The sequence below is a fragment of the Anabas testudineus genome, chromosome 15 (assembly GCF_900324465.2).
Source record: "Anabas testudineus chromosome 15, fAnaTes1.2, whole genome shotgun sequence".
Classification (NCBI taxonomy): domain Eukaryota; kingdom Metazoa; phylum Chordata; class Actinopteri; order Anabantiformes; family Anabantidae; genus Anabas; species Anabas testudineus.
Genome location: NC_046624.1, coordinates 9,205,706 through 9,220,764, shown reverse-complemented (window position 1 = coordinate 9,220,764; position 15,059 = coordinate 9,205,706). Strand labels below are relative to the sequence as shown.

At 39.5% G+C, this 15,059-nt stretch overlaps 1 protein-coding gene across 1 annotated transcript in view; it reads right to left on the bottom strand.

The window, feature by feature from the left end:
* Positions 1 to 216: 216 nt before the first annotated feature.
* Positions 217 to 15,059, bottom strand: part of khdrbs2 (KH domain containing, RNA binding, signal transduction associated 2) — a 42,170-nt gene continuing 27,327 nt past the window's right edge. The window contains exons 5-9 of the mRNA XM_026356194.1: positions 12,797 to 12,924; positions 10,699 to 10,882; positions 1,830 to 1,912; positions 1,438 to 1,496; positions 217 to 311 (exon numbers count right to left, since the gene is read on the bottom strand). Coding sequence (XP_026211979.1) covers positions 217 to 311; positions 1,438 to 1,496; positions 1,830 to 1,912; positions 10,699 to 10,882; positions 12,797 to 12,924 — 549 coding nt within the window. The remainder of the gene's footprint in view (positions 312 to 1,437; positions 1,497 to 1,829; positions 1,913 to 10,698; positions 10,883 to 12,796; positions 12,925 to 15,059) is intronic.

The following is a 15,059-nucleotide window of genomic DNA, read 5'->3' as shown; positions in this document are numbered from 1 at the left end:
TGCAGTTTTCAAAGAAATGACTTTTAAATATGTAAAACTAAAGAAAACAATGCTGTGATAGGGTTAGGTTTTGTGGATTTGCGTATTTAACGAGATTAATTTTTATTTCAATTTCTGAAGGAGACAGACATAAAATGAATGTTACAACATGTTATGAAGAATTTTAAAAAAAGTTATAAATAGTTTGAAATTGGAGGTCACATATCTGGAGCACCTTCAGTATCTATCATAGGGGTGTTTTCTGTAGCCCCCTCTCGTCAGCCGTAAAACAGGGGCTTTGAGACCGGGACGGGTGGTCACCCACTCCTCCTCTGCAAAAACAGGGGAGAAAAAAAAAACACATCGGAGAAAGCTGCTGCAGTCACTGTGCTGCTAAAGTTCATGTCACAAAGTCAAACTGTGAGCTCCGGTGTCACACACTATGCTCTCACAATCCGTTTAACCGAAGACAAGAAAATTCAAGCGCACAAATTCTATCCCAGGCAGTACTGAGGCCTCTCTCCACAGAAAATTAATTTTCTAAGCACTTTGCCCTCTGTTGGACCAATACTAAGATCTGACTGTCAGCAGCTCCTTCCTTAGAGCCAAATTACATAAAGATGGCCACCTCTGCTGCACGGCACATTGCACTGCTTCCAAATAAGAAAGTGTTTATGGAGCAGAAAATCAAATCATTGCCCCCTTGGTTTCGGTGTAGTTCGACCTCAACACCCCGGTGCACAATTCATTGTGCTGAAAATGAACGATCCTGCACACACGCAGTGGCAACCAGCTTATCGCCACTGTCATGTGACACCCCTGTAACTCCTTCCAGCTCGACATGTTTCCAGTGACGGTTTGTGGTTATGTGTACCTTACTGAGCAGTTGGTGTTTTGGAGCTATAGCTGATACTGTGTATTATGTAGAAGTATTGTTTGACAGCAGTGTTCACAGTGAAAGTTACTCAGCCGATAGTAACAGCCTCTCGGGGATAAGCCTACAATGGCGCACTTCCAAAAGGCAAAACACTCCACCTTTACAATGGGCATCAGTTAGCCCCCTGAGCATTCACTGGCACATTTACTCTTCTAGTCAAATTCAGCTTGTAGCCAGGATGGTAGAAAGGGTGAAGCATGCAGGAATGGCTCCCTGGGTGAGGATGATTAGAAGTGAACTGGAACCACAAGGTTTTGGCTTCATTTCTTTGCTGTAAAACATCTTTTAAACATCGGTGCAGCAACAGTCAGGATCGTGTGACCAGTGTTTTCTTTTTAAATTAGGTCAAAGGATGTTTTTTAGAAACATTTTTAAACCCTACACTTCATCCACACATTTGAATACATGTACATTATTATTGTTCTTCGATCATCAATGTACATGTACAGGAGCAACCATGGAAAAGAGTTCACCAGATTAAAGTTTAGCAAATAACAGTAAACAAAATAAGGTCTTCTTACCATAGTTGTTGTAGGATTCATCACTGGTTCCGTGTCTGTAATTGTAATATTCTGAAATGCTAAATCAGACAGAGTGGACACATCACAGACAAAACAAAGGCACATAGCTTCACATTTTTGGTTTTTGTTAGCTGTTTGAAAGATTGTTTAAATGCTTTAACTAAAAAACAAATAGATATACAGTATATATGTATATTCACATATATATTCAGGATAAGGCAGTTTTTCTTATAAACTACAAAAACAAAAACCCTGTAACTCTTTAGTATTTCCTTCACCTCTGTGGACTAATAAACATTTGATGCTTTAGTGAGCATTGCTGGCAGCGTGGTGGTGTGTGCGTTAGATAAACGATAAACGACTAAAAAAAGCTTTTTTGTTTGTAGAGTTACCTCTTTGACTGGTTGTTGTAGCTGTCTTCATAGGCTTCATAACTCTCGTCATCATATTCTCCTCCGTATCCATCGTCGTAGCCCTGTGAGGAAACACGCTGTAAGCATCACAGATGACTTGTCTCCTCATCTCTATTCAATTTAACTGGTTAGAGATGAATATAAAAACAATCAATACTTCCTCCCACGGGCAAAGTCCATTACTTTGTGTGATAATAGGAGAGGAAATAGGAAAAATTCATGTGCAACAGATATTATTGATTGAGGTTTGCAGCAAAACATGTATCACAAGTGGAGCCTAATGGGCACCTCCTGAGCCTCAAACAGCAATATGGATCTCAGCTATTGACAAGTATGTAACAACATAGGAAACAAGTATAGAAAGGGAGCATGTAGTCATGTTCAATAACAATATAAATGGCTATGACTAAGCAGCATGCTCACAGTACACACCTTCCAAATGTATGTACAGTTGTATAGACTCTTTGCAGAGTGTCTTTTCCTCCTGTATTGGTGTTTGAAAACACCTTCATACTACCCTTGCTTGAGAACTTATATTGTATATTAAAGCCTTCCAGCACACAGGAAACACAGAGGAAAGGTCAAACTGCTTTACTATGTGTTTTACAGTCACAATATGTGTTATAATATATGAAAATGACAATGAGCTGACAAAATGCAGCTTTGCTTGGCAAAGGAACAACGATGTCTGCAGTGTAAATGTCTATGTTGTGTCTCACTTGTGTCTGACTTGAGTTTTTTTTTATCCTCTGTAAATCCAGTTAGTGGCTGTTTACATCTACAGAGAACTCTGTTCTCAACCCAGCAATGCAAGTAACCTGGTTTTGGAACAATTCAAGTAAACACTATAACTTGGTTACAAGAAACCACAGAAGAGCTGCCTAAGACGTTTCTAATATCAAAGGATTACATGCTGCATGTAAACATCTCACTTCTTTCCTCTTATTGTGGTGTCATCTGCAGAAACCATCCTGTGCCCAAATAATAAATTCAGGATCATTAGTTCTTTACTATGCATCAGATGGAGCAAAACTAAGAGCTTCTGTCTCTTCATGCATTTACTTGTGTGCGACTCAAGAGTGCAATTGCCAGCGCAGGTAGACTACACACAGTCCCGTCACTTAGCAAGATTTTGTTCATCTCAAGTTTTACAGTTTCAATTTCAGAGCAGTGTGCTTTGACCAGCCATCTGCCACAAACCCTCATGAGAGCCAAAGAGAAAGCTGGTTAAAATCTTGATACACTCGTCTGAGTGGCTTTCAAATATGCACTCATAGCAATTACGTTTTATGGGCATAAGTGAGTGCTTAGTGGACCTTTTTGCCCTGGGTTTTGCCTTTCAGCACTCAAGCTACCATTGTCTACTTGCTCTTTGGGATTAATGTTAGAAGACCAGTAGATTTGCACAAAAACAATAGTATTATTTAACATATTAGGTTTTTATCTAGGGAACTAAAAATGAGGTACAATTATCATCATAATATTTTCATCTTAAACTGTTATTTCCTACTTTGACTTCCCAACTTCTGGAACAAAAGGGAACAACTAAAGGGCCAAAGGTTTCAGTAAACAGCTTAACTGTTGAATGGAAGAAGTGTGTGCAGAACAGTAAAGTTAGCTATTGTCTAATGGTTTGGCCTTGCTCCTTTAAAGAGGTTTAGAGGAGTTTAGAGTGCCTACGTTTCATTTTCACTGTGATCTAATTGCTGCTAATCCTTCCCAAGCTTTCTGTTTCAAATTGAGCTCTACCATGATACATGTTGTGTGTTCAATTCCTTTTAGAGGTACAGTACATGTTCACTGAGCAAAATAAAATGTGTTGACAGCTTCGGGGAAGCTGGTTTGTGTCAGGCGTGGTCTCAACAGCGCATTATTTCCTCGCGTTAGCCTGTAACAATAGAATAATATCATCTTGCATTAGGTGAGGCTGCTTTTGATAATGCCGTGCGACACAAAAGCAGACACATCAGTGTGAAGAACATCAAGCACAGTGCTGCAAAAGAAATTACATTTATGACACACTCTCCCTCTCCTGTCGGGGTAATGCAGATTCAAGCAGCTCAGTTTGCTGTGTGGCTTTATTTGTGTGAATGTGAATTTGACTAAATTAAACTTCGGGATTATGCTAGGGATTAAGTTGTTCAGGGGATCCAATACTTCTCCTTTTCTTGCACGAGTCTTTCCCCACAAAAGCTGAGTCAGAGACCGGCGTATCTCAGTAATTGACCATTTTGTTAGCAATCCCATATGACAAACTGCTTCACAACTGGACCATAACTGCAGAGCAATCATGGGATTAATTTCAGTATAATGTAATAGAAAAATAAACCTTCAGTCATGATTACAAAAAATGACAGGGAAGCAAAGTAATGTGAAGCTGTTTTACAGCACATTTGTCGAGAGGCGAGCTTTATTAACATTTAAACATATAAAAATGTCAGTAAGTGCATTGAGACAAAGTCATTTGAACCCATCATTGCCCTGTGCTGGAAGTGTTGGTTTACTGGAACGATGTGTGTGTGTGTGTGTGTGTGTGTGTGTGTGTGTGTTAAGCTAAAGCATTGACAGATATCTTTGAGTCATGCTGCTATTTACTTTTTCTAACACAGCAGTTGTCTGGTTTATGTGTTTGAATCTAGAAGATCTTACGCTGCTTTCCATAATGCACTTTACTCAAGAAAAGCTATTCCCACTTCTTATCTAGGCTGAAGCGTAGAGTCACCACTTACTGATAAGTTTTATTTAAAGATTTGAAAACGTAGAAAGTTCTTGCATCCAAGTAAACGTCTGTCAGAGCAAAGTAATACGGTACATGTTTAATGTTGTGAGTCTTTGTATGAGCAACATTTGTTGTTTGAATGTCATGGAGCTCAGTTAAGGCACAAAATGACCACGTACATGAGACTACAAAATAAGATGCAAAATGATACTAAATAGGTAAAAACAGATGACGACCACACACAACATGGCAGTCTCAGGCTTTTTCAGTCTGAGGGTCCTATGTTGGAGTCATAGAGGGCATTTTTTCTTGTTTTTGGCTCATTTTACATTTACATTGTTTCACAATCCACCCAAAGCGACAACATAAGTTAGCTTTAGTATAATACCAATGAATGGGGCATGATTAAGACTGTTGAAGTATTAATACTGCTAACCACTGATAAATTAATGTAGAAGTAATGAAACTATAATGGCAGCCCAGTGATCAAAGCCAGAGGGTCCCTGGTTCAAATCTGGGTAGTGGAGTTCTCCTTGTGTTTGCTCACACTAACCAGGTTAATTGGTGAGGTTGTCTGTGTCTTTATGTCAGCCCTGCGACAAACTGGCAACCTGTCCAGGGTGCACCGTGCCTTTAGCCCAGCTACAGCTGGAGTTGGCACCTAAGCAGTTCAGATAATAAATGGATGAAATTAGGAAAATTAAAACTACTAACTATCCATAACATGTTGATGTGTTGAAGAAGACAATGAGATGTGCCTGAAAGGTCTGGATCAAACCAGACAGTGAAACCTGATTACATTTACTCTGTATTATCAAAAAATAGCTTTGATATACTCTGACTCTATTTATTCTATGAATTATTATATATGTTACATATACAAGTGCAATCCATCATTTATCACACCGGCTTATGTCTCTGCTAATATACTGTAAGACTAACTCACAACATAGCCTATGTTCAGACTGGACAGGGCTCTACTGTATATGTAAATAGACTGGCCACAAATTAACGAGGCTTGGTTCGTATATTGTGACACTCTTCTGCAAAAACAATTAACACCAGTCCTTTTTAACAAGGCAGAGGAAATAAATCAAATGTTAACACAAGAGGGGAAGAGTCCTCACTCAGTGTAATTAGGACAGCGAGAACCTAAAGGCCCTTAGCACTGTGCTTCATTATCAATTGACAACCTGTATGTCCCCTGACAGTGACTGATCTTCATAGGGAGTTGCCTATGAATGCTTCTCCACACAGGAAAATTAGATTTACAGCCTTTTGTCTTAGTGAATAGATGCTTTTCGCTGCATTGTGCCTGCGTAAATGCAGTCACCACACGCCCTTTGTGTTCTTATGTGTACACTTAAAATAGGGGTTTAGTTGAGAGTGTTTACTTTTGCACAGTGCTTACATTTGTGTCATGTAGTCGTGAGAAAAAAGCCAAATTTACCACATGCAAGAAATGCTAATGACACAAACTTGACATTAAATAATACGTTTGCCATTTTGGGTTTGGGGAAGCTGAAGAACAAAATAAAGAGTAATCAGAATTTCTCAGTAATCACATTATTATTTCTTACAGAGTTCATTATTGGACGTATGTTTGCTTATTCTCTCACCAGTGCTTTGAGTCCCTGATGGCACAGCTGAGGACATTGTGCATTCTACCTGGGTTTTCACTGCTATCAAATAATCGAGTGGAAGCGCGTGTCATACATCTGTTTTAATAAACAGGAGGGTTCTGCGTGAAGAATTTACATAATTAATCTGACAAATGTGAACTCAAACACTGTATCTGAACCCGTTGTTACAAAGCAATTACAGCAGATGTGCATGCTGTCCTTAAAAGTGACCCGAGAAACTGCTCTCCTTTAAGAAATATACAGAACCACACAAATCTCACGCATCTTTTCTGCTTGTGAAATAGATATGGGGAGAATTTTTTCCCCTTTTCAATAGGGTGTCCTTTTCCTTTTTCCACAGTAGACAGATTAGACTTTTTTTTCTTCAAAGCCTCCAAAAGCTCTGTGTTTAATCACATTATGGCATTTCCCGCACAGCCTTGGTATGGTTGCAGGGCTCAGGTTGAAAAACCAAGCTATGCGTTTCAATTCTTACCAGCAATTTGTACAATTCATGGTCTGCTGTGGGGGACAGAATCCCATATCACTCTCAGATTCCTCCCTTCTATCATCATCTCTGACATTAAGAGATAAGATTTGATCGAGATGGGATTTGATCTTTAACATTAAACTGAGGCCATGGTCCCAGTCTATACAAAATACCATCAGTCACAACTTTAATCTTCCTCTGCTCTGCCTTTGCACATTTCCCAGTGAAGAGCTGTTACTGATGGTCTTTCTAGGGGATTAGTAGCGTTCATTTATTAACATTTGTAGAAAAGTTGCATCGTGGATATACTGAGTAGTCATTTCAGCACTGCTGCATCAACTTTATTTTCTACCGTATAATGTCATCATTCGTTAAGGTTTAGGTTTGAAATGTTTCATTCATGCTTGACCATGTACCTGCACATGTTATATATGATGTGCTTTAGTTATTTTAATGATCACATGCTCAAGAGCACTTCATGTTAAACGACCAGACTGACTGAACTGGCCTAATAATCAGCTGATTGTTTATCGTTAAAAGGTCATATCACTTTACACGTCAGAGAGAGAGATACAGTATCTGTCAGACACACATAGGTGACACTATTGAAATACGTTAACACCTTTCCTCAATACTGAAAGTCCTGACAATGGTCAGTCACTGGATTAGGAGGATTTTATATGACAGAATTAACAGTATAGTATGATACAAATCAGTGACAGCCCAGAACAATGACACTAAGCAAAGAACTCTTGACTTTAACTTGTAATAATATTTGTAGCTCATTCTATGGAGATGATGCCTAAATTTCCACTGCAAGTATTAAAACCCCTTCGAACTCTGCAATCCACAAACTGCTGCTATCCTTTAAGAAGCACTATAGTGTTCACTGTCACCGTATTAGTTTTACAACACTTACTGTCATGACAGAATCCATTAATCATTACAGTCTCCGGAGAAACCCCTGTTACATGATGACCTGTTCCACAGCAGACACCCAGCAGATGCGAGTGGGGAACCTCACCCCAAACCGAGGAGGAAACAATTGTCTGTCAGTCACTTACTAAACACAATGACTGCAATTTACAAGATGCATAACTATATGTGTAGAGTACATGCTGCTTATGAATAGGCAATCCTATGCAAATTGGTTCCTGGCAGGTGATTGTATAACAGTGTTAATAACTTGTTGTGTTGTCTGTGCATTAAAGCATTAGGGAATATGCAAACCAACAATGCTTGAAACAAAACAATGGCTGCTTCAAGGATTTAGTCGTGTGAATGAGTTAAAGATCTCTGTGCTAATGTCTTCGCATTGATTCACTCAGACATGAGGAGAACATGTAGGTTCCACAGAGAAACAAAAAAAACAAACTCCTATCTGATAATCTGGTTGCAATTTAATAGGTTGGTTTTCAACGCTGGCCACTACAGCACATCATGTACCTTATTATGTTAAACCTTTCCTTGACATTTCAGCAAGTTTGTGAGCTACTTGTTAGCATGTGTTACACAAACAGGAGTGAACTGTATTGTTTGGAGACTATTAATTAATAAAGCTTTTACAGAAGTGGTGAAAACGAGTTAAAATAAATCACAATGCCCATGTTCATTGTAATAAAGGAAGGTGAGTCATTGAGGGTTAGCTATAGAGAAATGTAAAATATCACATAAAACATCATAATACATTAAACATCCTTAAAAATGTGATAGAAAAGAGAGATTTTAGTCAGTTTGGCCTTGAACTCCTTCACAGAGTTACATCAAAACAACCCTGTCAATACGGTTTCAGACATGATGGACAGTTTGCTGCACCCCTGAATGGTAAAAGCTAACTTGAGTGATTGTACAAAGAGCCTCACTCTGAGAGGAAGAAAAAACACAAACACAAACAAATGCACGGCGCTGGGATAAAGGATATAGCAAGGTGAATTTGTGGGAGAAAGATAAAGAGGAAATGTTATGTTCATAAATTATAGAACAAACTATGATACATGATAAGTAGCTTCCACTGGTGTTTTAAATCAATACCACCGTCGATTAGGTACAATTATGGACACTGTCACAGTATCACTTTTATGAGACAAAATGACAGTTTGACAGAGTCCATCAATCAGCGGCCTCTGGAGACATCAACACCATCCCCGTACAGTACACACTGCAGAACATATCGTCCCAAAGACAAACGCAGGATGTAGGAACAAAGACATGTCTGCTGCTGCTGATCTATTATAGTGTTCCACTAGATTGGACAGCGACTTTTGTCGAAGAAGAACAGCAAGCATCTGACTGCATCTTGTATACTCAGCAACTGGAAAAAAAAAAAAAAAAACTTGTACTTGGACTACGTAAAGAGGTCTTGGAAACATGCTCAAAGAAAACTGTGTAATGTAGAAGAAAAAAAAAACCAGCAAAGTGAGATATGAGGAAAGAAAATGTTCAGGACAAACTCATCTTTCCATAATCCCCTGGTCTCTGTGCTCCCACCCTCCTTTTCCAACCTCCAATTACAAAGAGAAGAAATGCCTCGCTTTCTCACTCCTCAGAAATACACAGGCTCTACATCAGAACTCAATTTGGTTTGGTAATGAGACTGCGCTTGTGCATTTCCCCATGCAGACAGCCCAATCTTCAATTGCCAGCACACATGGGGGCTTTGCTTAGCAGGAAGGCTCTGAGGAAATCGGCTGGTAAAAGTGTTGCCTTTTTTCATTTGGATGAAACTTTGAGCTCACCTTGTGTAGTCTTTTCAAAATGACCTTGAGAAAATTTCTAAGATCAGAGGACAAGCGTACTTTTAACTAGCGCCCTTGAATATTTATTTCTTTTTTTAATATGAATCCCAGCGAGTGAACAAAGGTTTTACAGAGCGCTGGTCAAGACACTGGCGGCAGCTCCAAGTGGGAGATTCTGTTTTTGCATGTTAATGGAGCAGCTGCTATACTCACTGTGTCGAGCTTCACGGGTTAGTGACATGTCATCATGCAAAGTTACTTTACATTTCTAACCAATTTGGCACTTTTCCTCAAGGCGACCTACTGTACAGTACACATATATGTAGTATATTTGTAATTTAATATATTTCTAGCCCAGGAGCCTACTGGTGTTTCATGTGTTGTAATTAACTAACTGACTTTTCTGCTGTTGCCGCTGTTCAGGTGGCCATTGGCTTCTATTGATTTCACAGCAGAAACTGAAATTACTAGGTGCTGATTTAAAATGCCCCGCCCCAGGCATCTACATTTGGTTCAGGTATATTTTTGTTATACACAAGTCCTCAAATTCACAAAATACAAAAACATTCTTGCTTGTCAATTACCCACTTTCCCATGTCAGAATGGCAGTGCTTTCCGCCACCCAGCTCTTGACTAGTCTGTCTAACAGTGTTTCTCAAAGCACCCTGGGGTGCCTCAAGGGCAGGTTAAGAGTGCCCCAAGCATGTTTCACCACATCACAAAAAAAAGACAATTATTATTATGTTTTCAACAGACTCACACCAGTAAAGCAAAGTTCATGTTAAGTATCAGTGGTGATAGTCAAGCTCAAACATCTCTATGCAGCGTTTTATATATACTGTATATCTACATATATATATATATATATTTTTTTTTTATTCCGTGAAAACCTAAAATCTAATTAAAAGCTTTTGAAGAGGACATTAACTGAACCAATTATCCTAATAAATTGTGATTCATTGTTTGGTTTGCAGCAATATTTCTTGTAACTGCACATCTGCAAAGGCACATACCGTACAGTATACACTATTAGACATTAAAGGTCAGAAAATATTTACTGACAGAGCAAAACAGAAATAATCCCTATCCACATCCACTTCACTGCGATGGATTAATTACATAAAAATATGGTGTAATCATCAACCTACTTGCCCTAATTTTCTCAAACCAGTCTCTGAATGGTCCCAGTGGATTGAGCAAAGTCTGATTTACACACATTTCAAGTAAAATTACTATCATCTCCTTTTTTTTTTACTGTGTGTGCAAAGACGATTGGACTCACATAGTCGTCATACGATTCATGTGTGACTGCTAACAGCGGGGGCCTGTATCCAGCAGTCCCTGCTGCACCCCTGGATCTTGGAGCTTGTACCTCCCTCGTTGAAACAGTCGTGGGAAGTTTGCTGTGTGTCATTGCAGATGTCCCTCGAGGTGCTGCTGCACTCCTGCCTGTGCCTCTGTGACCCCTGGTAGCAGGCAGGCAGACAAACATAGCGTCAATTTGCCCTAAGAATATTACCCCAGCACATCTGTAAAAAGGCTGTGTTGATTTCAGTAAAAAGTGAAGTTAAGACTGTAAGAAATCTGTTAAATCCCTCTTATCGCCGCATACGTGCAGGCTGCCTCAGCTGGTAGCTGTCGTACTCTATGCTCGGGTGAAACACAAGATTAGTATAACCTCTGCTGGCACTGTGGTAGATTGTGTAATGATCAGAGGGCTGAAGAGTGTCACTTTATGTCTTTCTCTGCTCTGCAAACATGCCTGTGGGATGCAGCACGTTTTTTTTCAATAACATGGTAAAGCGGTTTCATGCCTGCGTACAGAATCACGTCTCCATCTGTCTGAATCGACTCAATACGTGCAGGTTGCAGCCAAACGCGTCATTTTAAAAAAGACTAAAGACACAACATTGTCTGGTAGGGACTTTATAGGTCAACAGACTTGAGCAGGTGTGAGATAAATTGGCTCTTTTATGAAGGTGCAACTGTCCAGCAGCAGGACCACATGAACACCGCAGGGACTGCAGAGTGGATTTAGCATCGCAAAGCTTTCTGTTGTCTGCTAATTTATATTTTAACAGCAGCATAATGTAACTGGACTAGGACACCCTTTCTTCCTCTGGCACATCCTTCACTAGGTAAGAGCCTATTGTGATCCAAAAATACAGGCACTCAGAGGGGAATTACTGGTGCATATTTTTCATGGAGATTTACAATAATCGCTTATCGTGGTGCCATAAGGAGCAAATCTGGGTAGAAAGTGGTGGTGACTTTAAATTGGGAGTGTCCCATGTTACTGCTGGATTTAGCTCATCTACATGTGCTGCCTGAATTAGGCCAAGCCTGCCATGACAAACTCTACCTGCTTACTCCTGAGGGACAGGCACGGCTCAGGTAGATTACAGACAATTTGCTCCAAAAACGAACTGTAAAGGAGGCTGGAGGAGGCAGGCGTTTCACATGAGCGGCTCTGTGCATGGCAAAGCCAATCAAATGCTCTGTAATATTACACTGCTGTAGCTGCCCCCCCCATCCAATCCTAAAACCTGTTATCATATTGCAATGAATAACAAATGTTTGTAAGCTCTGGGGTACTTTTGGGTGATTATGTTGGACATTTAAAGGGGTACTCCACTGTTTTTACTGACATCGTACTTTAATCACCAGGAAGAGTATTATCTTGAATTCAGGAGCACTGGAGGGCCAAGTCATCATTCGGTCATCTCTGAAGCCTTTGCTGGTTAGTAGTACTTGGAGGAATGTGACAGAGCATTGTCCTGCATAAATATAATGGTCCTTTTGAATGCTGCTGACAGCTTCTCACATCATTCCTTCAACAAAGTTACTTCCAGAAGCTGCCATTGAAGTTCCTCATTGACAATAACAGCCCACGTCATTATCCATCCACCACTTTGCCGACGAGCGGTGCCCTGTGTCACGGGCCCGTTCATCAGTCCAGTGTCACTCCCTTGTCATCAGTCCATAAACCTTTGAGAAGTCAGATATTTTTATCCCTGTCTTGTTGCTTCAGCTTGTGTTTCTCAGTTAATGGGGGCTGTGATTTAGTCTCTCTTCCTTGCCAATAGCTCAGAGGACTTTGCACTTTGTGCTTCTGCAGATTCATGGAAGGTTACAGCTCTGGAAAATGATGTGTTCACATGATGGGTTCCTTAAAGCTTACTGCAGAAGGTTTTGCAAATCTTTTAAAATCAATTTGCTGCATTTGTTCCCAACATGTGTCCACGACCTCTATTTGTATATAATGAAAACAAAAACACTATTTTTAATCTGACAATGTACCCAACACAGTTTCAGCATGGCCTTTACAGTAAAAACGAATGTTCAGAATGTCTATGTATCTGCTGTAATTAGTATTTTACCGTGTGGATATTGCAGTTGCTGGTCGTGCACTCCTCCCTTGTGCACTCCTCCCTCTGCTCGACTCATCAGAGCCGTTCAACAGGGACAGCTCTCTCAGTTGCTCCTGTCTGATCTCATCATTGTAGTCCTGCGGGAGCAAAATACAGCATGTCTCATTAACAATTTAAAAAAAAAAAAATTAAAAATTAAAAATAAATGAAAAACAAGGACATTTGTCTTCCGACTGCAACAGATGCTTGCAACAGCGGCAAATGTCATCGGATTAAAATGATCTCGACACGCACTGGAAACACACACAGCATCACTGAGTGCTGAAAACTCGATGAAGAATGCTTTCTTTGTTACTGTTTGGACACAAAGTGCAGGAGAGAGATTGGTAATGTACGTAAACACAATAAATAGCCCAAAAGAGTTCATTGTTAGCTGTAAGTTAGTTTGATTAAAAGCCAGAAAATTGCCTTTCCCAAGTGGCTAAAAGCCAAAATCAGGCCAAGATTTCTGAATCCTTTCACAAGCCTGCTATGTCGAGAGGACGGGGGAAATAAAAAAAGGAAATTAAATTAAACAGAAACCCTTCTTCTCACTTTAAAGCGACCGAAAAAACATCCCTTATTTTGTTTGCACACACACACACACACACACACATACACACACACACACACCATGTAATTGACAGTTTCAACAACTTTGTGTGGAATATCGTTATCTTGTGATTCTCGACCATTTTTCTCAACCCATTATCAAACATGATACGGATCATTACACAGCAGATAAGGGAGTGGACAAAGCAGTATTCATTATCTTGTCATTGCTGACAGATAAACAGGCTTATTTCTCTGAAACACTTAAGCCAAGCCCAGCAGATCTGCTTACACCAAAGTGGGAAATGTTTTTGTAATGACAAGAAAGCAAAAGGAGGCAGTAACTCAGCTTCTTTGGCTGTCAGTGTTTTTGACAGCCACGTTTTGTACAGTAGATTCTTTCCTTTTTTGACCTTGTGAGTCATGAATAGTGAGCAAGAAGACAAAAAAACAACAACAACAACATTTAATTATAAATTAGAACACAAGAAGAGGTCATTAAAGACAAAATTCAAATGAGCTTTGATGCCGTTTGCACTTTGAGTTTTCATCACACTGGACGTTTCCAGGTGTGTGAGGCAGTAGATGAGTTAAAAACAATTCCTCTAGTCGACATTAATCATTACTGTTAAGTCTTTACGACCATAGAGACACTGACATTTTTGTGCGAGCAATAATCCAACCGGTAAATTAACTGCACATTGATTCACGACACATGACTTTGTCCACAGTCCACTGATTAGTGAAGGACTAGATCGAGTCATCGCGTGTTCAAGTTCTCACATATACAGTATAATCAAATATTCTGGTGAATTAGTGTCACCTTTTCTTCTTTACACCCCACTTCTCTTTCTCCTATGTGTATTTCCATTATATTATACTTCTAAACCCACCTACACCACACTTAGTCATATCACAGTGGAGTACTTGCCCACTCTATGATTTGCATATGGTTTTGACACTGAATGTAATCAAATCTTCAACTAAAGTCTATTATTATATATTAAAAATTCTCACGAACACCTAAAATCATGAAACTTGTTTGTCTAACTGTGTGAAAAATAACTCTTGTAGACTCATTATCAGACTACCACACTGCTATCACACACTATGTGTAATAATTCATATTTTTCCTCAGGACCTTTTCTCATCACAATATTATTGGTGTGGTTCTTGTTTGAGGAGAGCTGTCCATTTTCAAGCTTTACCACAATATCTCAAATGATCAAAGTCCTCCACCACTCAAAAATGTATTAGTTTTGCTTTTAGTTACTGTTTGACACAATGCAGAGCAACATTACTGAGGGCTGTTTTTAAAACCCTCTGCTGCACGGGTGGAAGGGTTCTCACATTATGACATGTTCCCAAGAAGCTGCACATCTTGTAATAATAAACATTAGTGTAATTTCTCACCATACAGCTGTAATGTATAGTGAAAAATGGGGGCGGGGGGTTTACATATAAAGGATGTTACAGTGTCACAGCTTTTAATTTAGGGGCCCTATGATGCGAAACAGAATATTTTGACACCCACATCATGGAAGAGGAAGAAAAAAATAATATCCTCACGGTAGATTTCTGAGACATTTGACACACTGCACATATGCACTCCTCTTGTTAATGAACTAATAAGGCCTACAGCGTTCTGTTGGTTTAAAGGAGACTGGCAGAGCTTTTAATT